The 25,383-nt window shown below is 37.7% G+C and overlaps 1 protein-coding gene across 1 annotated transcript in view; it reads right to left on the minus strand.

Moving 5' to 3' along the window:
* Positions 1-6,384: 6,384 nt before the first annotated feature.
* The window catches only part of SH3PXD2B (SH3 and PX domains 2B), a 121,205-nt gene continuing 102,206 nt past the window's right edge, over positions 6,385-25,383 (minus strand). The window contains exons 8-14 of the mRNA XM_070933967.1: positions 22,403-22,537; positions 20,307-20,411; positions 16,849-16,963; positions 15,127-15,353; positions 10,588-10,637; positions 9,749-9,874; positions 6,385-7,937 (exon numbers count right to left, since the gene is read on the minus strand). Of these exons, the coding sequence (XP_070790068.1) occupies positions 6,402-7,937; positions 9,749-9,874; positions 10,588-10,637; positions 15,127-15,353; positions 16,849-16,963; positions 20,307-20,411; positions 22,403-22,537 (2,294 nt within the window). The 3' untranslated portion in view covers positions 6,385-6,401. The remainder of the gene's footprint in view (positions 7,938-9,748; positions 9,875-10,587; positions 10,638-15,126; positions 15,354-16,848; positions 16,964-20,306; positions 20,412-22,402; positions 22,538-25,383) is intronic.

Consider the following 25,383-nt stretch of genomic DNA (forward strand, 5'->3'; position numbering starts at 1 on the left):
ATCTAGATTGGATTTTTTTTTAACAAGCTTCCATCCATTACTTCTTGTCCTGCTCTCTGATGCCTTAGCAAACATGTCAATACCCACTTCTCTGTGACAGTCCCTCAAGTACTGGAAGACAGTTACCATATCCTTCCTAATCCTTCTCTTTCATAGGCTAGACATACCTAGCTCCCTCAACTGTTCATCATATGATTTAGCCTTCAGACCCCTCATCATCTTAGTTGCTGTTTTCTGCACACTTCCTAGGGTCCCAGCATCTTTTTTGTACCATGGTGACCAGTATTCCAAGTCCAGCCTCACTAGTGCAGTATAAAGCAGCATAATCACTTTTTGTGATTTTTGATGTTAGCCCTCTGTTGATGCAGCCTAGGATTGAATTGGCTTTTTTATTTGGCAGGTGCAGCACTTAAGCGGTGGCTTACTAGATTTGTCTCATAGTTACTACTGTTGAGCCAGGTACCACCTATTCTATAGCTATGCATTCGTTTTTTCCTTCCTGGTTCAGTTGACAGGTCCTGTACTAATCCTCCAGAGGCCCGGCAGGCCGGTTGCACCATTGGCAATCAGTTCTGGTTAAGGTGGAAGTCAGAACTAACTCCCACTGCTTTTTTTTGCATTTGGTTATTCTGTTTTTCTGTTAAGGAAATATCTTTGAAATAATGACCTCAAGAGATCCCAGGTTGTCTAGTTTTATTACATAAGGGTTATACTCAGTAAGTTACAATCTGGGATTTATGGGCATGGAGATTAATGAAAACCCAACCTCCTAGACCATAGTTCACATATGAATGGGCTAAGTCTGCTGAGCACCATTTCAGCTATCAGCAAACATCTGCTTAACCTGAAACCTGTATCTTAAGCAAGTCTTGTGTAAAAAAAATGTATTTGGTTCTTTTGTATACAGGGATTTGAAACCTACCTTTCCAGAAAATTTCCTAGGTTTGTAGCAATAAATAGCAGTGTAAGCACAATAAAAAACAATTAAAATAATTAAAGGTAATTGTACAGGAAAATTAAAGACAACCTGTCCCCTAGACTGTTGAATAGAAAATTCTTCACCTTGGAAGAAGAAAAAGGTAAACATCTCCTGAGAACAAGTGGTGTGTGTGCAAAACATTTAGGATCTCTATCAGTACCAAAACAGATCATTATGTGCCCCACTATTTAATACTCCAACACACTTATTTTTTGAAGGAGTAAACTTTCAGCCTCCTCTGGACTTCTTATACTTTAACCGATTCACAGTCTCTTAGATGACCGGTCCCTTGGCCTGTGACTTATTAACATCTTTTCACTATTTGAAATGGATATTTTCAAGGAACTCTAGTAGATTAATGAGAAAGTATTAATCTTGGTATGAACAACATTCAATCTATATAATTAATTCAGACTTTTATAATGTAGTTCATCAATTTGTTCCAGGTAGAATGGTAGGGAAAGAAATAATGGAATTGCAATAAATACGTCTAGTTCTCCATTGTGGTCCCTGTGATTCACCTTCATGGGTTAAATGCTTGTGAGAACTCTACTCAGAACCTTTTAGTGTGCAGTATTTATCAAACTCAGAAATTTATGCTGCTTATGGAATCCTGGGAATTGAATTCTACACAGTTTAAAGTTGCTGAAGTTGAGAAACAGTGTCCTAGAGTTTAAAGAGTTGTTTGGCAAGAGCTTGACTCTCCTTTGCACCCAAAACAATGAGGTCTAGTTCTTGCCAAATCTTTGAGTTTATTTTTCACTGCCACAGCCTTTGCACATGCACCCTAAAGCCCCTTGTCCTTGTGCTTTATCAGAATTCTCTTGTTTTTCTTTCTTATCTTTTCTCAACAACTCTTCAAAATTTAGGAGTTGTTACAATTTTCTGGTGAAATCTAGGGAATGCACCAGCGTTATTCAATTACAGCATTATAACTCTTAAGACACCACTTTGCCTTGTGAGATTAATTTTCCCCACCCATCCTTCCAGGGGCATAAACTGTAAATGTTTGCATGTTTTATAATAGACAGTTGTCTTTTCGCTTGCGGTTCTCTCTGTAGTGGTGAACTTTAAAAAAGAACAGATGCCTCATCTTTCTCCAAACCACCTACTATATCTTCAAAACTGTTTGTCAGCTCTTCCTATTGAAAGTTTAACCAAATTCACTACCACCTGCAGAATCATTTGCAAATGCATAAAACCCATCTTTCCCATCCCACTTAATCTGAAGTGCACACTGTTCTTTTAGTTAGTAATGTTCTGTGTTCATTTTAAGAAGGGCCCAACTACAATTGTCTTGATGGAGGTTCGACTATTGTGGCTTCTTCACAGCAGCCATTTCATATTGTCATTTTTTTTTTGAACAAACGATTTGAAGAGCATCACTTCATCCCTAAAAATATAATCCCTCTAGAATCTCCGCAAATCATGTTCATGACAAATAGTATCGCATCCCAACTATCTAGTTATGCCTTGTTATTGCAACGAACACATAGATGCATACATACACACATACTTGGCAAGAAATATACGTGGAAGAATAATAAAAAAGGCATTGTATCAGTTCTGCTTGAAACCAGTCAAGCCTATTTTTTATTTTTTATCTTAAAAAACACACACACACAAAACACAATCACCTAGCCTTTAATGCTGGAAGTATACATGAATTTTACATAGGCTATGTCTACCGTTGTCAAAAATCCCCTCCCCATAAATCCCACCCAATTAACGTACAGATTGATACAGATTGATATATAACATTAAACATTAAAACAGACTTTTAAAGACGTGGATGAGCCTAAGGCCATTGAAGAAGATCCCAGTTAGAAGGCTAGGAAACTGGAATACAAGAACATCCTTTAGTCCAACAGATATGTGGTCAGTGAACTTGGAAAGTAAACAGAGCAGGTTTCATGTTATGGCATCTGGTTATCCTTTTCAGAATGATATACCTTTTGGTATAAGGCAACAAAAGCATTGAGGGAAATATTAGCTCAACAATACTTCTCATATCCCAGCAAGTCAGGTCTTCGTAATTGCTTCTATCCCATGTAATATAAAAAGTGAGGCACAGATGTGTAATGTAATGGCTTCCTTTCAATCAGAGTGCTTTATTAACCCAGACCAACCTGATCCTTCAGTCCGTTTTCTGAGAAAAGTTTTTTCAAGAAAGAAATATGGAAGCAACAAGAAATACTAGAAACGGTTTTTAGTCCTTTCTACTCTAGGAATGTCTTCGTTTTTAGGAATAGGGCAAAAGAAAAGGGCTAGGATTAGAGATGGGGAAATAATATTGTACAAGAAACATGTATTTTTTTTTACCAATTATTTACTTATACAGGCAAAGATTCTGAAATGAATATTGTAATGTCCCTAGACCACACATACTGAATAGTGCCAAGAAGGGAACTAAGGTATAGTTAGATATTGAACAAAAGTTGCAGAATAGCAAATGGTTCAACCATTGCTTAACAGTAGTAAGAGACTGATGGTAAAAATAGAGCAAAGTCAATCAAGACAAATAAAAAGTAAGATTTCTACTTTTATGTAGCAGGATCTCTCTCAGAATGACTTCTCTTAATCTCATGTCTAATCAATGGACAGATGAATCATACTCCTATTATTAATATCCTGAATCTGCCTAAGCAATAGTCAGACTGACCTGCCTTTGAGAAAAATGCAGCCACTTAACTCCAAGAACTGATTTTTACAGGCAAATTTTAGAGCTGGACTTAAACTGATTTAATTTCAGGAAATTAGTGAGATTCGGCTCATGGAAGCTTACTAGGCAAATTCCTGTAACACAAATGCTGTATTGCCTTTTTAAAACTAGTTTCCTTTCCTGTAAAATCTTTTCAACACAAATTGTATGGTTAATTTCTGCGTACCAGATTCTACCTACATTCTCAAACCACGCTGTAATTGAACATGTGTTCAATTAAGTGTTGTACCTTATGATTCTTGATGAACGTATCTTTTCTTTTATGTACACTGAGAGCATATGCACCAAGACAAATTCCTTGTGTCCAATCACACTTGGCCAATAAAAAAAATATTCTATTCTATTCTGTGAGAATTACTGAAAATGATGTAGTTAAAGTCTGCATCATCAATTGTTTAAAAAATGTCATGGCTATAAATGAGACGCTATCACTTTTTGGCATGTTCTCATTTTATGTATTTCTACTGTATGAAATAAAAAAGAAAAAAGAAAGGCAAGCATATATTTATTTTAACCCTTAACCACAGATGTACTATTTTGGCTACACTATTACAGACATGAGGTCATAATGACCTCAGTAAACAAAAAGAAATTCGATGTTTTCATGGTTGGATCTAAAAATTGACGTATAGAGCAGTAAACCAAAAAATGTATTGATCTCTATCAAATGCACATCACGCAGTTCACTGTTTGTTTCTCCATCCTTGAACTTCAATCTTTCTTCTCTAATTTTTACATTGGTCCACTGAATGATGGCGCTAATAATTTCTTTAGAAAATAATAATTTCTAAATCTCTAGGGGAGCATGTGAATTTCCGAGAATTCTAGCTGCTGGCCGTAGTCCAGGTAATTGCACAACAATATTGTGACTAGTGGCTCTGGATCTATTGCTTCCAAAAGGTGCAGAAGATCATTTGAATTTGTTCTTGCTGTATAAATTATTGCATGATGTAGATTGTACCTGGTCATCAATTTCATTGGGAGCTTCATCATCACTGATGTCAGAATCAGCGGCAGGTTCCTCATTGTCCATTACATAATTTTCGTCACAATCCGATTCCACTTCACTCAGATCACTCGCTGCTTCTCCATACCATTTTAGAACAGTTTTTTCACAATTTGGATCACCAAATCGTACTCTTTTTGATGTAAAACTTGGCCCCGACATTATATATATATATATAAATGTTAACAAAGATCTGCTGTCAAAATGACCGAAACTCAAATTCAAATGCCGCTACAGAAAACACCAAATAATTGATGCAAGTGTGATGCTGCATACACTCTTATTGGTGGGAAAACAAAAGCTATTCACAACCGGAATGGTCCATTTCTAAAAAATAGGGGTGTTCTGAACATTTTGGAAAACTGTTGCAGTCACTATGACCGCAGGTCTGTGGTTATGGGTTAATCATGCTTGCCCATTTAAGTATACAGAAATGAGTAGGAAAAAAGGTGGCCCCTGCATATTTTTAGAAGAATGAGTTCCACACAGTTAATCTCCATATTTATGAATTTTCTGCCTCTTGGCTGTAGCTCCAAAATTGAAATACATCTTATTAAATGGTTCTTGACGACATGCATTTCTAGATTCAGTTCACGTCACTAAAATTGCCATAACCTGTCACTAGTTGACCAGTTAAACAGGCCTTTGCCTAAGATAATTCAAACAATTCACATAGCTCTTAAGAGTGTGCCGTTCTTTTAGCCTGGCTGCATGTTTCAAAAGACATTGCCAATTTAGTTTACATTCTAAAGAAACACAAAAGTAGGAAACCAAGCTTTTTGAAAAAGCTCTCACAGTAAAATATATGAGGAAGAGATAAACAGGCTGAGGTAAATTCTTCGTAAATTTCCTTTAGTCCAACTTTTAACATTAAAGACTTTCCTAGAAAGGCTGAGACTGAGCCTAGAGCATCCCCATTCTGTTATCTTCTAGATTTAGAAAAGATGGCCCAAAATCTAGAAGGATCAGAAGACTTATTTGCAGATGTAGATAAAAGTTTCGTAGAGCAAGACTCAAAGATGCAGCACCAACTGTATGGACATGGATAACCTGTACGCCATGCCCTCGACATTTATTGAAACGAGATTAAGATACTGAAAAATCCAAGTGAGACATAGATCTGCATTGCAGAGAATACATTGAACTTCATTAACAAATCTTTAAACATGGTGCTTACATAAAAACACTAGCTGTCATATAAAGGGGAGCTATGGCAGATGCATTGTTCATATCAGAGGAAAATACAGAGAGAGAAGACTAAAATAATGAACAACAACAACTGGGATAGCTCTTTGAACCTAAGTACCTATTATGGAATCGTATTACTTATATAGTCTCCTTGCCATGAAGTTTCTTAGCCCATGATTATATTTAGTGACGTTAAATGGCACATGATGCTGAAAAAGAAAAGTGGCTCTTCTTCTCGCTTTCCTTTTTTCTGTGAAAATTGTTCAAGAAATGAATTACCTACAGAAGGAAGAGTAGCCTAGGTATAATACTACATAATGGCATGTTTCCTCTTGCAATTCATTTTGGAGACATGCCCAAATTGGAATGTTTGGTATCCCAGATACTTTGCTTTTTGTTGTTTCTAATAGAGTTGGCCTTATGAAGAACTATAAATAAGCTAATTAAATATTGCAGTACTAAATTGGGGTTTGTTGAGCTGCTGTAATGCAAAAGCAACAACAGGACTATGGCTTTTTTCGGAGATAATTGGAAGGAATCCAGCCTTCCCAACATGGCCCTGCTGTGAGGACTTTGCAAAACCACCAGCCACTGCTATTCTTCTCACGGACTTCAAAAACAGTCCCTTCTTTAAAACTGCTAGTTTCTTCATCTCCTTCAAAATCTGCCACAGCCACATAGAGGGCTTCTTTGGACACATCCAGATTGGTAATTGGAATGGATAATCTTTCCTTCTCCACAGGCTTGGGCAATGACTTTTGGCCTGAGCTGCTTTTTGTTTTGGTTTCCTCTTGGCCAGGACACGGCAGGAAGGCTTTGGCTTTTGGTGGAACCAATATTGGCCTACTAGACACTGGGACAGCTCGAACTTCAGGCACTTCCTTCTGAGGGACTTTATGTTCTGCAGGGGGGGCAAATGAAACTGAGGGTGGTGGCACACTTGATTTCTTAGGAGGTGGAGGCCTTCTGGGAGGTACTACTGGACGTTGAGGGGGTTCCCTAGGTACTGGAAAGTTACTCTTGGGTTCATTTTCACCTGGCTTTGATGAACCCACAGGAACTTTGGGGAAAGGAGCTTCCTTAAAGATTTGGCTTTCAGGTCTAGAGGGAGGTCTAACCTCCATGTTGGGCTTTTCCTGAGATTTGACAGAAGATTCTACTGGAAGTCCGCTGTTACTGAAGGCGCTCTCATTAACTACAGGATCCTGCTCTGACAGCTTCTCTTGAGCCTTTGCAGGCTTGAGTTTGCTCCTCAGGTTGCAAAGATCTAATTTGTTCTCTGACTGAGGAGGATCTGTCCTAGGAGCAGGTGCTGGTTTCGGTTTGATCTGAGGTTTTGATTTCAGAAAAAGGTTTGGGGTAGCTGCTTCAGGCTTATCCTCTGGGGGCTCTATCTTTGGTTTCATTGGCTTGACTGTGGGCCGGAGGTTGGGCTTCTTTATTTCTTTTGGAGAAACCTTATGTCCACACTCAAGACCCATTTCGTTTTTCAACTGGAACAATTTGCCCTTCTCTGTTCTGAGCTCTGGCTTCTTGTCCCTTGGAGGCACAATCTGCTTTGGGGGAATTGCAGGCAAAATCATGCCAGGAGGTTTTGGAGGAGGCCGCTGCTCCAACCTTTGTCTTTCCATTAATTCCTCTTCTGATTTAATTATGGATTCCTTCCTTGGAGGAAGACTTGGTTTCTCTTCCATATCCCGATCACCTATTTCTTCATACCCAACACACAAAGAAACATCACTGTTCTCTGGCAAAGCATCCTGGGACATCTCCTTTCCTTTCCATTTGATTCCATATTCAATACCATTAGGTGGTGCTTCAGGCAGAGGTCGAGATGGCCCAGCAAGGTCTCCATTAGAGCTGTTCTCTGCTGTGCTGTCACCAAGCCGTAGCTGTGCCATCTCATTTGGTAACGGTGCCAAGAAATTAGGTCTACACGCATTGCTAGTTTTCTTGTATTTGTCAATAAAAGTAGCCGGTGCCCAGCCTTCCTTCTCCTCAATTTGAATATACCACCAACCACTTAGGTTCTTCTCAATTACCTGGAGAAGGAAATAAAGCCACCATTCTTTAGAATTTTTTAACAACTGCATTACCTAAAATTTGTGAGATTAAGTTTAGCATTAAGATTTTAACTGGTTTTTTTTTTCACCCTCATATTTCACTTAACAGACAAGTAGCCATCTATTTTTAGCCTACAGATTCATCACAGAAAAACTATCAAGATAGTTTACAGTGATGAGTCACTGTAGACTGAAAATGAATATACAGTATGATCAAATCAGTCGATCCTAAAGGAAATCGACATTGACTGTCCTTTGGAAGGACAGATAGTGATGCTGAAGCTCAAATACTTTGGCCATCAAACAAGAAGAGAGGACTCACTGGAAAAGACCCTGATGTCGGGAAAGATTGAAAGCAAAAGGAGAAAGGGATAGCAGGGGATGAGATGATTATATGGTGTCATTGAAGCACTGGGCAAGTGTTTGGGCAGGCTCAGGGAGACTGTGGAGGACAAGGGGCCTGGCGAACTATGGTCCATGTGGTTGCGAAGAGACTTAGTGATTTTGCAAACCACCACCAAAAATTCACATCATAAACAGAGATTGTTTTCTATTTAATTAAGTCTAACTGTACGACACTGACCTAAGATAATAAAAGATTAGATTCTCAATTTGGTGCCATTTTGTTCTCTACAGCATAAATAATATTTAAATAATATTTAACAAGGACATGATTGTTAGTATCTGTCATCTAAAATTATTACTAAGTAGCTGATAAAATTTGCAACTTTCTTTTCTTCACTTTTAAATTCTGCTTGATAAGAATGATTGCCACTGAATCCACCTGGACATCTGAAGGTTCAGAGGAGCATATTCACCTTTTGTACAATATAGGGCATGACCAAACTTCTTATGATGCAAGCCCAAGAAAGAATCAAGGATTTCCAGATGATTTATGTTATTGATCATGAAATGAGCGGTTTTCCTGAATGATTACCTATCTAAGCATGGGCAGGGCATTTCCAAACAAGGGATCCCAGATGACTTCTATCAATGGTACAAGAAATTCTGATATGACAAGAAAATAAATAGTCACTAGATGTCAGTATTGAGCCATCTATAAATGTGCAATAACCTGGATACCAGAGAATAGGAAATACATTTCTGAATTTTAAAACCAGGAATATACTGATAGGAGGACATTGTCCTATAATTTAGTAGTGCACGGATGGCAGATAAAAATAACTTCCTCAAGTTAAAAATACGTTTAATGGGAGCAGAGAAAATTTGCCTTTCTTGTAATGCATCATTCTCCAGAGCTACTGGTTGAAGTCAAGGAAGATAACCCTCTTTCTTGTATTTATGAGGTCACACAAGGGCATGGTTCTAAGTAGAATCTTAGTAGTACATTCTGTTGGATCAAACATTTCCAGTTTGATTTGTTCAAACATCTTCTATTCTTATCAAATTTAAGTGGACAGAAGCAACATCTTGATTCCTGGAATATATTTCTGACTCAAGTAGTTGAGATAGGAACAATTATAACGAAGAAAAACTTCATTAGAAAACTATGATTAAAATTGCAACACACAGCTTATTAGAACTGGGTTAGCCGACAATACTATACCATTGTAAAAGGATTTTCTTTTAGAGCAGGAGTGTCAAACTCACGTCATCATGGCGGTATCACGTGACGTATCGGGACTTTTCCCCCCTTCGCTAAACTGTGCGTTATGCATCCGGCCAATGGGCCGAGAGTTTGACAGCCCTGTTTTAGAGTGAGTTTTAAAGTGAGCTCTGTGGAAGAAGCCAGGGATTATGGAGATGGGCCTGACAAGACTTAGTCTCACCTCTACTTTCAGTCCTGCCTGGAAGCTGATCCCATCAGGGATGGTGGTCTGGAAATCAGCAATAGTGTAATACTCTTCTTCCACCTGTGGGGGCACTGGAGGCTTTGGCAGATTGACACACCGTGGCTATTACAAGAATATTAAAAATATGCATCAGTCATCTTCCATCCACAAAAAGCAATTCTTTACACATTAGACATTCCAGCCTCCATCTGCAGGATCTGCAGGGTCACATAGCAAGCGAGCTCAAGGAGATGACAAACCCATAACACATTTTTCAGCAGAACCTCTGCAGAACAAGAGATGAATTGTTCCTTCAGTCAATTCCAACTATGAAATCAACGTTGTGTGTTTATAGAAAATCAGCTTTTTGGTAGTGCTTAGAAGCAAATCTAAATAGAAATAAAAGTGGGGTCTGGGGTTTTATAGCTAAAACTTGCATTAATTGTATACGGTAAAGTTATTCAATGTTGGAAAAATCCCCATGCTATCAGTTTGATTGCAGGTACAAATTCCAGAAACAGATTTCTTGCTATGACAACTATCCAAGTCACACAAGTAAAAACAGTGATTGCATTCCACCCAATTAAATGCCCTGGGAACAAAGCTCATACCACATTGAACTTTATTTGCTCCCCATATTTTTAAAGGGAAAAGCAAGTTTAGACATGCCAATTTCCTCCTTAACTGACATACTATAAAAATGCTTTGGACATGGGGATTTATGCAGACGTAAAAGAGGCAGCAAGACTTGTATCTCTTTTATCTTCCCAATGTCCTTCATTCCATCTGATTAGTTGTTATCAGGCTGCTTAAATGCATCGGGAAGCAACACTTACTATTGTGAGATCTCGACGAGGAGGGGGTCTTTGCCTCATCTTTGGTGACTCTGTCAAAACAAGTATTTAAATGTGCTTCAAAGTTATCAGCATGAGTTTCAGAAAACATCTGTGAACACCACCTCATTACAGATAATCCTCAATTTACAGCTGCAATTGTCCCCAAAAGTTCTGTTGCTAAGCGAGACATTTGTTAAGTGGGTTTTGCTCCATTTTACGACCTTCCTTGCCACGGTTAAGTGAATCACTGCAGTTATTAAGTTAGTAATGACGGTTGTTAAGTGAATCTGGCTATCCCATGGACTTTGCTTATCAGAAGACCACAAAAAGTATCACATGACCCCAGGACACTGCACCTGTCCTAAGTGTGACCCTGTTGCCAAGTGTCTGAATTTTGATCACATCCATGAGGATGTGGCAAGTAAGTGTGTAAGTGTGAAAAACAGTTTATAAGTCACTTTTTTCAGTTGTTGTAAGTCGAGGACTCCCTGTATTCTAGTCCGAGAAAGTACATCTCTATAGCTTTTCTATTTGCTTTTCCCCATGAGCAGCACCCTGGCAGGCTTCTTGATTCATTTCTATCTCAATGATGATTCATCTAATCAAGGTTTTAGTAGATCTTGGATCAGTTGCCCTAAGCACTCCACTGAGTTCCACAGAGGCAGGGTGGAAAAGGGGATAAGGAAGGAAGAAAGAAAAAAAACAGATGAGGTTTTCCTTCATAGATAACTTAGGAACAGTGGAATGCTTGTGTCCCTTAATGGGAACATGTAATATCCAGACATCCATTACAACTGTTTGAGGGAATGGCCTTGAAGGAGAGGAGGAAAAGCTACTACCAAGGCAATGGTCAGACAAGCAGGTCTTGAGCTTCGGCCAAGAAAAGAATGAGCCCTCTTCCGGGTTGGCTCCGCAGCACCATTGACGGTCTTTTTAGACCGCCGCCCCCGTGATTCCGTTGAGCCGTTCTGACAGCGTTAATCAGCTGTCAAACGGCTTGAAAATCTCCCCTTCGGGAAAAGAAGGGGAGGAGAGCAGGTGGGTGAGGGTAGAGCTCCCTGAAAACCCCTGGATTAATTCCAGGGGTTAGGAGGGTGAGAGCTCCCCGTTCAGCCCACTGAAGCTCCGGATCCGGGGGGACTCTGTTTTTTTTTTACAGAGCTAGGTGTTGCGTCCAATTTCTGCTGTCAAACAGAAGATTAAATGATTTCAAAAAAGCAGGCGGAACAGAAGCAGGAGGACAAGCTTTTTGCAAGTATAACACTTAACTCCGGGGATACAATGTTTCTAATTGGATTTTCTGAGCTGGAAGTTAAGATGGCGTTTCTTTGTTGCGATTTTAAAAGGGAAAGTTAGAAAAAGTTTTTGCTAATAGACTCGTGCTCAGAGACTGGCTTTAAGTTGCTGGAATAGATTTTGAAGAGCTGTTTGGGAAAAGATTGTTTATAAAGAAATTGCTGAATGCTGCTCAAAAGGATGGCTCTGACTTTATGATTTTATGGTTGTGGGAAGAAAGAAAATTTCTTTAAAATAAAATGGCTTCTAAGAAAGGAGATCTTGAAAGTGCTGGATGCTATTTGGAGGTGTCAGAAACGAAACAGTTGTCTGATTTACAGAGTTGTAAGGATTTTGATGCAGAACTTACAGAATTTATAAAAGAAGCCATGAATAATCATACTGCAGCTATAAGTAACCAAATAGCAATTCTTAAAGGGATAACAACAGAAATGACTGAGGAAATCAAAACAACTACGGAGCATGATGACAACTCAGGAGATATTGCAGCAGAGAGGGTGGAAGAATTTTCTCAAGAATTTTCGAGCTTACTCTCTGCTCTTTTCGGAAAAATTGATAGAATCCTTCAAAATTATGATTTGGTTTGGAAAAAAGTAGTAAATGACCAGACTTTCGAAGTTTCAGAAGATGAAGGAGACTTGTCAGTGGCATCTATACATTTAATAGAAAAGAAACAATTGAACTTTTCTTCACAAACTCTTGACAAACTTTGGTTTTACAGACGAAGGAATGAACTGATTTATATAAGCATGAAGAGGCGATTTGGGGGCTCTAAATCAGAGGAAACTTTTTTAAAAAGGGGACAATTTTTGCAGTTATATCAACCTCAAATTAAAATGAAAAACCTCCTCAAAATAGAAGTAGGAGGGATGCAGAAAGATTGGAAAAAATATAAAAAGAAAGCAAGAATGGAAGATTAACCTTTTCTTTTGGCTTTGTAGTTGTTCTACTCATGGTTAAAAATGATTATGTTGTAGGTATTATAACTACTGAGGGGGGAAAAGTATAAAGTTAAATATTGATTTTTAAATATGATGTACTAATGGTTGATTAATCCTTTTTGGTGTTTTAGTTTATGTATTAATGGTTAATTATGTTGTTGATTATCTTTTAAATTTTAAAAATTGGAGGGAGGAATAATGAAGGGGGGAAATTTAGAAACTTAAAAAATGTAGAAATTTAATTAGTGAATATCTAAGGTTTATTTTTTGTTATGAGATTTCAAAATAAGAAACCAAGAATGGAAGATTAATTTTTTTTTTTTTGGCTTTGCAGTTGTTCTATTCATGGTTTAAATTGATTATGTTTTAGGTGTTATAACTACTGAGGGGGAAAAAGTATAAAGTTGAATATTGATTTTCAAATATGATGTATTAATGGTTGATTAATCTTTTTTGGTTTTCTAGTTAATGTACTAATGGTTAATTATAAAAATGTAGAAATTTAATTAGTGAATATCTAAGGTTTATTTTTTGTTATGAGATTTCAAAATATCTGAACTTTGAGAAAAATAGGAGGGGGAAAAATGTTTTTAGGTTTGAATGTTTAAGATTTGTTAATGGTTTTAAAATTCTTAGAGTTATTGGATTACATGTTACTTTGTGTTTATATAAAGGGAGGTTGATGAAATTGTAAAAGGGGAGTTAAGGGGTCTTGGGAGTTATTAAATCTTGCAGTTAGCTAGTTTATTTTAGCGAATGTTTGGTGAAATCTATGCCCTGTTTTTGTTCTGGGAAGTCGGGGGTGGGGGGTGGTAAGGAGGGGTTGAAGATTGAGTTTACCAAATTGATTTTTTTTTCTTTTTTTCTGATGATAGTATGAATGATTGTTTATATTGTATACTTGTTTGATCAGAAAATAAAAACTTTTTTATTAAAAAAAAAAAAAGAAAAGAAAAGAATGAGCCCCTCCCTTGTTCACATGAAGGAAGGAGGGGGCACGGGGGGCAACACAGTTAGACTTGCAAAATACAGCTGCAATAAAAATCCTAAGGTGTATGCCATGGCATTAGTTTCTTAGCCTGGTCTACCTCATAGACAGAGGTGGATTGCTGTAGGTTTGGACCAATTTGGATCACCCACTTTGGCACTATTCCGTCCTATATCGCCGTGTTTTTGAAGCTGTGTGCATGCGTGGAAGGTGTGTGCTCACATTTTCGGTGCTGGGTGAACCGGTTGTTACAACCAGCAGCAACCCACCATTGCTCGTGGAGCTAACATTCAGCCATCCCGGGTAAAGAACAGATTTATTATCTATGTCCCAACCAATTCTCCAATAGAGGAACAAAAATTTGGGAAGGGTGAGGATTTAGCATTAAAGAGACACAACTGGAGTCCAGAACCATAAAATACCTTTATACTCTATAGGTTGTCCTGGGGAAGCTGGCAAGAAGTCAAAAGTCATGTTCACGTGAGATCCTTGCTTAATGACCCGTGTGGTCCTTGTTTAACAATGGCAATCAGGACCGCTGAAATTGCAATTGGCAAGCAATGCAGTCACATGACATTACCTTTTATGACCCCATTGTTTAACAAGGGGGTTCCCAGTTCAAATTGCTGTTGTAACCTGAGGGCTACCCGTACAACAGGACTGCATGAAATTCAAAAAATAATCCCAAACGGTATCATTAAATGAATTTTTTACCTTAAGAGGATGGAAAATTCATTCGTTCGTTTTAATAATTTTTATTAAATAAATTTTTAGCAAAATAAAAGCTGTAAGGAAAAATAAAATAACAAAGAACAGTAAATAGCAACTTTGGGCCACTCATTTTCTCTCAGCACAACCCATCTCACAGGATTATTGTTGTGTGGGAAAACAGGAGAAGGAGGAAGGATTAGGTATGCTTGCTGCTTTGAGTTATCAATAAAATATCTGTTCCGTATTCTCAATATGTCACTTCCAATATAAAGATTCTTAAAATGTACACTAACTTTAACTTTATCCTATCAAGAGAACCATGCCAGGATGGAAAATTTATTGAATGCTTTGGGTGTAATTAGATTAACTAGTCCAAGACCATTTAAATTGGTGTAAATTTAAAATTAGTTCTAAAATACTATTTGTTCTGATTTAATTATCATTGGACTGCAAGAACCCCTGCATGCCAGTCAAAAGCAAAATGCAACATTCAGTTCAAAGAAAAATGGGTAACCCAAGAGTCATGACAATTTCTTGCTTTTACCTGATTGATCAATTTACTTCAAAAAGCATTAAACACTTTCTTCATTGTTCCCAACTTACTTCGTTGAAGGTCCACATTGGGCAATGGGCGGCCATCATATCTCCCATCTCTTTGATTACTCAGTCCATCCTTGTCTCGACCTGGAGAGTTCTGCTGTCGAGAAAGTCCATCCATATCCAACGCGTGTGAATGGGCTGAAGCTGCAGATCCCAGTTTTGATGTAAGTAGGTCTCCGCTCCCTCTTTTCAGGTAAGATGCTGGGGCCCAACCCTCCTGACCCTGATATCTAAAGAAATAGAAATAATCTGATCTCTTGTCTAATTAGATTAGCTTATTGATTAGCCTATGGGCCATATCAAAATACAAGGTTCAAACATGTATTACCAATAAAATCTTATACAAACAATTTAAAATAAACAGTAGTGTAAAATATAATATAGGATTTGTATTTTATAGGATAAAATACAATAATTTAATATATAATAAATATAAATATATAAAATAGAAAAAATGACATAAAATTATATTTCTGTGTCACTCCTGCAATTTACCCCAATCAGGCCCACATATGCTGATCTCAGTTGGACCATTTTAGTCAGAAACTGCTGTATTAAATGTTTTCAAATTCTGGCCACACACAAGGATGTAATTAAATGTAATCACAAAATACAACCTTAACCTGTGTGAGAGGATCTTTCCTGGTGATTTTTCTTCTTATTTTTTAAAAAGCAAAATATATAGTCTTTTTGAGTTCAGGGGATATGGTTCTAGAATCTATATTAAGTGTCAGCCTTGGAAGCCATATTAGGCCGGAAGCTTCAATGCTGCCACCTCCTCATGTGTGGGAAAGTAGGAGGGGGGATTTAGGAGAGGGGGTTAGTAGACATAATAGCATTATTCTGGTCAGTCAAGGTCAGGGCGATCCAACATCTGGAGGAGGAGTGGTCAGGGGGCTGGGTCGAGATGGAACGGACATTGATTGGAGCATGTGACTAAGGAGAAAGGGGATGGTTTTGGGAGCTTTGACTTACTGAAGGAAAACCCGGGCTTTTCAGATTCGGGTTTTCCCAGATGTGCCAGTTTGCCTATTCTAGTAAAGAGAACTTTGGAAAAATGTTTGCTTCCACGTCTTTACTTGGAGTTGGGGTTTTCCTGGAACGCTGACATTAGGATGAGCAGGATATAGATTGTGTACCTACTACTTTTCTTCTAAAATCAGAATTATTTTGTATTTTTCCGAAGCAGAATAAATGTCATAGAGTTCCTATCTCTACAGAAGTAGTCCTCAAGTTATGAACCACAACTGAGCCCAAAATTTCTGTTGCTAAGTGAAACATTTCAAAGTGAATTTTGTCCCATTTTACAATTTCTCTTGCCACAGTTAAGTGAACCACGACAGTTGTTAAGTGAAATCTGGATTCCTCATTGACTTTGCTTGTCAGAAGGTTGCAAAAGGTGATCACATGATCCTGGAACACTGCAGCCATCTTAAATATGAATCTGTTGCCAAGCTTCCAAGTTCTGATCACATGACCATGGGAATTGCTGCAACAACTGTCGTAAGTGTGAAAAACGATCATAAGTCAATTTTTTCAGTGCTATTGTAACTTTGAACAGTCACTAAATGAACTATTGTAAGTCGAGGACTACCTGTACTTTGAAAGTTATTTTCCTATCCCTTCACTGAAGAAAACTTCAAAAACAATGGAATACCTTGGGTCTTGTGATCTTAAAGTATCTATTTCCCATTATTGCCTTTTGAATCATGACTGGACATATACCTGATTTTCCACCATCCTTCCAGATTTTTCTGGATCACCTCCACAGTAGCTCCTTTGTCCAGGTTTATTTCATCTTGATCCCGAGCAGCGTATGGGTAGATCACCATATATTTCTCTATTCAAAGAGAAATATAGCAGTAAAAGAGAGAAAGAGAGAGAGACAGGAAAAAAAGGTAAATAATAATTGGGAAGACATCATTTAAAAACAAAAACAGAACAAATCTGAAAATCCATACATTTTAGATAATTTAGTACAGTAAACTGGCCCTCACAATAGAGTAGAATCAACTGATTGTTGATATTCCACAATAGAGTCGAATCTACTGAATATGGTTGATTCTGTCCTTTTGACACAAAGGCTCACCAAAGGCTCAACATCACCTTTGAAAGACAGATTTTCATAATTTATAATAAAAGTCTAATGCAGCCCCACTAATGCCTCTCAAATAACTTCTATGTTCTTTTTTCTAATTGAAGCAGGAACACAAAAATGGTTATTTATGGAACCTGGTAATCCAGAAAATAATGTGATATGTTTTTTGTTTGACAGATGACCAAACCAATTCTACATGATCTATTTTTTCATTTATTCCAAGTGTCAGCTACAAACTACTAGATGCTTCAGTACAGATGTCATTTTAGCAATCTTATCAGAACCAATGACAGTTCATTCAAATGAACTATTCATGTGAACAATGGAATAAGAGACATATCTCTTGTAGGCTGAAATACTATGCAGTTGTGTCATCTGTTCCCCTAAGGTATCATGGAAGTAGGTTTGTCATAGCTGCAGTAATTGCTGGCCCATGTTAAGGTTGCTTTCATGGGAAATGATTTCTTCTTCCAAAGAACTCACAATTAAACCTTTCAAATAATGCAGAGTGGGAGAAATGATGCTGATCATTTTGAAGGCTGCAACAAGCATTGCAATATGTGAGAATTTGCCTTCTCCCACAGGCCCTATGATGTCTGTTGCAGTCTCAGTAATTAAGTGGCTGATGGAGTTTGCATTTAACATGCAGATTTTTTTTTTTTTTAAAAAAAAGAAGATAAAAATACATTTAAACTTCGGTTAGGATCAAATAAAATACAATTTACCCAAGAGTAGAAATTGTCAGAATAAGGGTCTCAAAGTAGTTTCAAGGGAATGGAAAGGAGGCCACACATACTCAAGTGTAAGCAGATTTAACAGTTACAATAAGCAATGTATTAAGGAAATAGACACTCTGGATATCAATAAGAAACAAATTGCATGCAACAATGGGCCACAGTGGACAGCACATGCAAACACAGAGAAAGACAGTCCAAAGCACAGAAGAAGAAAGCACAAAGAGATCTCCACAACATCCACCTTGACCCCATCCACTGGTGTACAAGTCCCCAAGAGTTCGACGGCGACCCACATGTCTGGGAAGAGACCAGTATCTCCATGAGACTGAGATGAGCATGTTGGGGAAGCAGGAAAGGCACAAAACAGGATATAAGGAGGGGAAAGTTTACCTTTTTAAAAAGAAGATTTAATGCTATAATAAGGTTAACAATGACATGATCCACATACCACACTAAGCAATGATTTAACCATGATTTACCTAATACATCTCAGTTAAGATTGTTCAACACACAAGATGGTTTAGAGCAGGAGTCTCCAACCTTGGCAACTTTAAGATTTTTCTGGCTGAGGAATTCTGGGAGTTGAAGTCCACAAGTCTTGAAAGTTGCCAAGGTTGGAGACCCCTGGTTTAGAGTATATACACACATTTGTTTCCTCCCAGGTATATGGCAGAGACTTGAGCAATTTGATTTAAAAGGCCACGCTAAAACACATCTCGGGTTTTTTTAATTTAAAAAAAAAAAATTAAAGTAAAACTTCAGTTTTACCCATCCTCAATGCAACTGATGTCGTAGTCAGCAAATCAAACTTCCACTGCAATTTCTAACATTTGCATTACTTTAATAAGTTCTGTTATTAGGACTTTACTCCCTTATTCCTTAATAGAATAAACTCCTGTTCAGTGCAGAATTTCCTCAACTAAAGATGCCCTCCTCCATATCAGTCCATTAAAAAAAGCTGTCACTCAATTCATAATTCATGTTCACATGCATTCTTCATGAAAATATGGGTTACTTTAGAAATTGCCTTCAAAAGCACTTTTTAAAAACTTTCTATTCAAATTGTCTAAGGAGATTCTCAGTCATCCAGGTCAAGAGGCAATTGGACTTTCTAGGGTTTTTTTGAAGACATTTTGCTTCTCATCCAAGAAGCTTCTTCAGATCTGATTCAATGTTGGGATAGGAAGGGAAAAATTTATACTTTTTGCAGACAGCTGGTCATTTGCATTCATTCAGAGAGTCATTGAGGCCAGTTGGAGGTTTTTCTGTGTTCTCAGAGTCACCTGGGTATAACTACTGTTCAGATTCTATGCCCTGGGTTAAGCATGAACTATTCATTTGTTTTTTATTATTTGTTTTTTTGGAATTCATGTGAGCATTAATAGAGGATGTCCTTCACTTACAACAGTTTGTTTAGTGACTGTTCAAAGTTACAACATCACTGAAAAAGTGATTTATGACCATTTTTCACTTGCAACCATTACAGCAGTCCCAAGTCACGTGATCAGATGCTTGGCAACTGACTCACATTTTTGACGGTTTGTTTTTTTTTTAATTTGATTTATAAGCCGCCCTTCTCCGGAGACTCAGGGCGGCTTACAATGCGTTAAGCAATAGCCTTCATACTTTTGTATATTTATACAAAGTCAGCTTATTGCCCCCACAAACTGGGTCCTCATTTAACCTACCTTAGAAAGGATGGAAGGCTGAGTCAACCTTGAGCCTGGTAAGATTCGAACCTGCAGTAATTCAGGCAGCTGTGTTAATAACAGGGTGCTTTAAACCACTGTACTACCATGACTCTGGGTTGCAGTGTCCCAGAGTCATGTGATCACTTTTTGCGACCTTCTGACAAGCAAAGTCAATCGGGAAGCCAGATTTGCTTAAGAACCATATTACTAATTTAACAAGTACAGTGATTTACTTAGCAAGTTGTAAATTTGGGCAAAACTCATTTAACAAATGTCTCTCTTAGCAACAGAAATTTTGGGCTCAGTTGTGGTTGTAAGTCAAGGTCTACCTGGGCTTTCTATGCCAAAATCTGGCATGACTCTTGAATGGAAAAGCACTTGAGTCCGAAAGCTTATGAAGAAGGAGCCCTAACAAACCAGTCTCCTCTGCTAAAAATATCAAACTAAATGATTTTAATCTTCATGAGAACTTGCTATGGGCAAAAAAAAACCCATATAGGGACTCCCTTGGAAGTACTCCCTTGGCACTTAAGTATTTAGTGTATTTCCTCTGTGAAAATTATCCTAAATATTTTATATGGGCTCAAAGCCCCACCAAAGCCTATAATACGAAAACGAATTTGGGGCCAATCTGAAAGTATCTTGATCTACTCCCACCTTCTTCAGTTTGCATTGAAAATTCATCCTGGGCACCATCCTGGACTTCTAGGCATGTTGCAGGAACCCATCCTTGTTCGTCCAATGTACTTACAAACCACCAGCCTAAACGTAAGGAAAAAAAAAGAATTAAGTAGAGAGTCACAATCCATTCTAGAGAAGATTATGCAACACAGTTCATCATGGAATGTTCCATCCCAATCCTGTACTAATCATGGATCACATCAGTTTCTGTGGTCTGACTTCCAATTAAGAAAATGAGAGGCATGCTGAGGTCCCTTGGAATTAGGCAATCAATATTGTACTACCTTCTGCATGCGACTTTTCTCCTTACAAACAAAATCCTGTTAATGTAAGTGAAAATAAAGGTCGGCATTCAAAGGTATGCTGACATGCTGGGTTCTTCATTTCACTTTTCCCCACTTTTAATTGCTGTCTATTAGAACTATTGTTATGCACTTGTAGAAATGATAGAAAGTGTCACTTTTTTGTACCACTCGATTTCAATCTACTAAAGAAGGTTTCAATCGGTCTCTTCAGAATTCAAAGTGCAAGATTGCTGCCCCAGGAAATATTGCCGCATTGGATGTTGAAGCAGTGAATAATTTCCATGAAAACAAACAAAACAATTGTGGAGAATCTAGTCAAATTCTATTGGTGGTCCTCGACTTACAACCATTTGTTTATCAACCGTTCAAAGTTACGATGTTACTGAAAAAAGTGACTTAAGACCTATCCTCACACCTACAGTCGTTGCAGCATCCCCACAGTCACATGATCAGAACTCAAGCACTTGGCAACCAACATGTATCCATGACAGTTGCAGCATCCCAGGGTTATGTGATCGCCACTTGCAACTTCCTCAGTCAATTTCCCATAAGCAAAGCCTATAAGGGAAGCTGGATTTGCTTAATGATCACACAATTGACTTAACAACTGCTGAGATTCACTTAACAAATGATTGCTTAGCAACTGAAATTCTTGCCTTTATTGTGATATAAGAGTTGTGGTGGCACAGTGGTGAGACTGCAGTATTGCGTGCTAATTCTACCTAATGCCAGCAATTCAATCCTGACCAGTTCAAGGTTGACACAGCCTTCCATCCTGGTGGGTGGTAAAATGAAGGCCCAGATTGTTGGGGGGAATATGCTGACTCTGTAAACCGCTTAGAGGGCTGTAAAGCACTGTGAAGTGGTATATAAGTCTAAGTGATATTGCTATCATAAGTAGGTGGCTACCTATTTTTCCATGGCCTTTCACTGAATTGAGAAAGTATGCTGAGAGAGCATTATGAAATGTTGGAAATAGATCGTTTTATTTCTGTAGATTTTCCTTTATTTCTTTATGCTTGAATAATAACTGCAATTTAATCCATACAGCAATCCATTTATTGTGTTCTTCCTATGTGAATTCATAATTCAAACTCTATTCAGAGTGGATATTTAAATGACTGAGTGAAAAACTAGGAAGTCATTTCAGTTCTGGATAGTATTAAAGCAATACAAGATTAGTAATTTACATAAAAGCTATTAAAATAGAGAGTAATATGTTTTGTTATAGGATTCTTTTTGCCAGCAAAATAATGTATTCAAAGTTTTCCTATGTTAAAACACAAATCCAAAACAACTTTCAGAGGCCATTCTTTATTTGAATTAAACAGGCAAAACAAGTGTTACTGTTTATTTTTTCTGAAAAACAAAGTACATCCAAATCCAGACACAGATGTATGAAGTTGCTGAATTATGATAATTCTAGAAGAAGCATTTAACACACACAAACAAAAGCTGGGAGGTGCTCTGTGAATGAAATCTTTTTATTTAATTAATATGGAAATTTCAAAATAGAAAGCTGGTTTCTAGAGAGCGTGTCCCCAAATTTAGAAATTTGGACAAGGGATTTGTGAAATGGAGCTAGGATAAAATCTTACTAAGTTGCTTTCAAACATGAAATCTATTATGGAGGCCATTCCTTTGCCTAAATGTATCCCCATTAGAACACATTTAGGCAAAGTATATTAGGAGTTATAAGAAACAAGAGATCTTTTTTACAAATTGCTTTTTCTGGACTCCTCTATATCCCAAATGAGTAACCCTTACCAGATTCATTCTTCTCAATTATGTCCACAACTTGGCCAGCACACAAACTAATTTCAGAGCTCTCTTGCTTCTGGTAATCAGCCACCACCACATATTGTTCCAGCACCATGGGATCAGCAGATGACAAATCTCCAGCTACATTGTAGGAAACAAGACAGCATACTTGATCATTGATGTAATATATTGAAAAATTAGTTATTTTCCTTATTTATTTATTTTTTGGCTCAGAAAACTTGTATTTTAGAATCCAGCATGGATTATATAAAGTAGATGAGGCAAGACAACCGTTGAAATTTGTGAGTAAACCTTTCTAACTGAATGCCCAGGTTTTCAGTTGCAGAATTAATTCCTGGCTTGGCCAGGATGGTGAAATGAACAAAAGCAATGGCATTAACTTATATATACATCAGTTCAATTGGATTATAGTAGACATCTCTTTTGGTGGAAGGCACAAGATTTCTGAATGCCACTTAACTTCAGTTATAATTACAGTATGGAGAAGTTGTGTGCGAAGGTTTGATGATACTTCCCACTTATTGCAGGTATTTAGTACAGCACAAATCTTTTTCTCCCTGACCTTCAAGAATACCCTCAAGTTTCGGTAATTGAATGGTCGGAAGTGTGTTCATCAGTCAGTACATTATTAATCAACAAAGACAATGAGTAAAACCAGAACAAGAACAAAAACTAGAGAACCAGATTGAGACATTAACTCTGACTCATATCATACTGTAAATGGATAGATAAGCAGGAAAAAAGGAAGATATATGTATATATATTTACTTAAAAGCAGAAATCCGATTTCTGAAACCCTTCCATTGACTCAAAGCTTTGCTGAATTAGTTGGAGTACAAATTAGGCTGGGAAGAAATCAATTAAAACTTCCAAAGTCATTAAGCGTATTAGCTAAAAAGAAGAATTTATCAAAGTGAGTTTAAAAATAGAAGGGCTTTTCAAATGTATGTAATAACAGGATATTTCCAATGTAGTTAAACTTATTTGGATACCTCATTTTCAGCAGAAAAATCTGTATTAATGGGAAGGGAGGGTAACTCTGGCCTTACATTGGGTTTGTGTATGCTAAATGCAACTATTTGATTTCATTTCCTGTGGTCACTCCATCTGGTCCAGCAACAGCAGCAGATCTGTACTTCCGGAGGATGTGGTTTAAAGCCACAAGCACCACAACCCTTTCAAAATGAAGCTAGTTTTTCCAATTAAGAGCATAGCTTAGAACAACAGAGCTGGAAGAGACCTTGGAGGTCCTTCTGGTCTAATCCCCCATTTGAGCAGGAGAACCTTTACCATTCCAAACAAATGGCTATCCAATATCTTCTTAAAAACCTCCAGTGATGGAGCATCCACAACTTCTGGAGACAAGAGGTTCCACTGATTAAGTGTTCTCACTGTCAGGAACTTTCTCTTTAATTCTAGGTTGGATCTCTCTGATAATCTTCCATATGTTACTTCTTATCCTGCCCTCAGGTGCTTTGAAAAATAGGTTGATCCTCTTCTCTGTGACAGCCCCTGAAATATTGGAAGACCTCTGCCATGTCACCCTAATTCTTCTCTTTGTTAGATTAGATATACCTAAGTAAAGAAAACTAAGAAAAGCTCTTCCTTCACATACCAAATTATCACCCTAACTGTCATCTGTGGGGAGACCCAAAGGATAATGTAACCAAAAACCCATAAAGCCTAGAAAACATTATTCAGCATATTCATGTAAAGAAGAAAGCTTTCAATAGTGCATAAGCAAAAATCTAGGATTTGGAAATTCAGAACCACTAAGAGGCAGCAGAGTTATCAGAAAAAAAGCTTTTCCTTTTTCAACTTTAGATGAGAAAAGCGAGCTGAGCTACATTAGTAAGAGGATATTGTACAAGTATTTCTCTTGTCAAATAGGGCCTTTATACTCAGTTTTTCTCCAGCAAGAAATTCACGTGAAATAAAGCAGAGGTCTATGTGATCATGGATTCCTTGGCAGCCCAATCCTATGCACAATGTTAAGTCCCATTTTCAGCTAAATTTTATTCCCAGACGAGGGTATTACTATGTTTCCCCAAAAATAAGAACCATTATATTAAATTTTGCTCCAAAAGACGCATTAGAGCTTATTTTCTGGTTAGGTCTTATTTTTGGAGAAGCACGGTACTAAATGCACCCATCTGGCTAACAATCTTAACTGGGGCTTATTTTGGGGGTAAGGCTTATATTACAAGCATCCTGAAAAATCATGCTAGGACTTATTTTCCGGTTGGGTCTTATTTTCGGGGAAACAGGGTATGTGTGACAATACTTTCGAAGGTAATGCATATCCTGACTACAAAGGCATACTCTGAATATTTGGTTTCTTTTAGAAGTATATTTACTATCTATTTAATATTAAATATGCCTGATTTTAGCAGTAAGTAGCCTTGCTTTAAGGGGAAGGAAATGCCCTTTAATCAGAACATTCTTGAGGAACAGGTTTATTTATTTATTAAATTTATATGCTGCCTATCTCACTGTTGCAGTGACTTTGGGTGGCTTACAAAATGATAAAAAGGTAAAAAAAGAAAAGAAAACATGAAATGGTTAAAGTGAAAAGATTAAATGAGAAACTAACAACCAAGAGAACAGACATCCTAAGGGTAGGGATTCTTCTCTCTACCCCATCTGCCAGTCCCGGCATAGATTGCCCCACAGGGGCCCAGGCCAGCCAATAGAGCCAGATTTTAAAGCTTTTCTGGAAGGCCAGGAATGTGGAGGTCAACCTCAACTCCAGTGGGGGAATGTTCTAAAGGGTGGAGACTACAGCAGAAGGCTCTTCTCCTGGACACTGCCAACTAAACTTCTTTGGCAGATGGGATCCAAAGTAGGCCTTTTCAGCTGAAGCAAGTGGGACAGGCCAACCCCAGTTTTTTGGTTAGAAATAATTTCTATGTATGTCTCTTAAAATTTTGGCACTGTTTGCATATTCTGTTTGGCCACTCTAGTGA

This window comes from Pituophis catenifer, unplaced genomic scaffold (assembly GCF_029215685.1).
Source record: "Pituophis catenifer annectens isolate HBS135680 unplaced genomic scaffold, rPitCat1.0.hap2 SCAF_2, whole genome shotgun sequence".
Classification (NCBI taxonomy): domain Eukaryota; kingdom Metazoa; phylum Chordata; class Lepidosauria; order Squamata; family Colubridae; genus Pituophis; species Pituophis catenifer.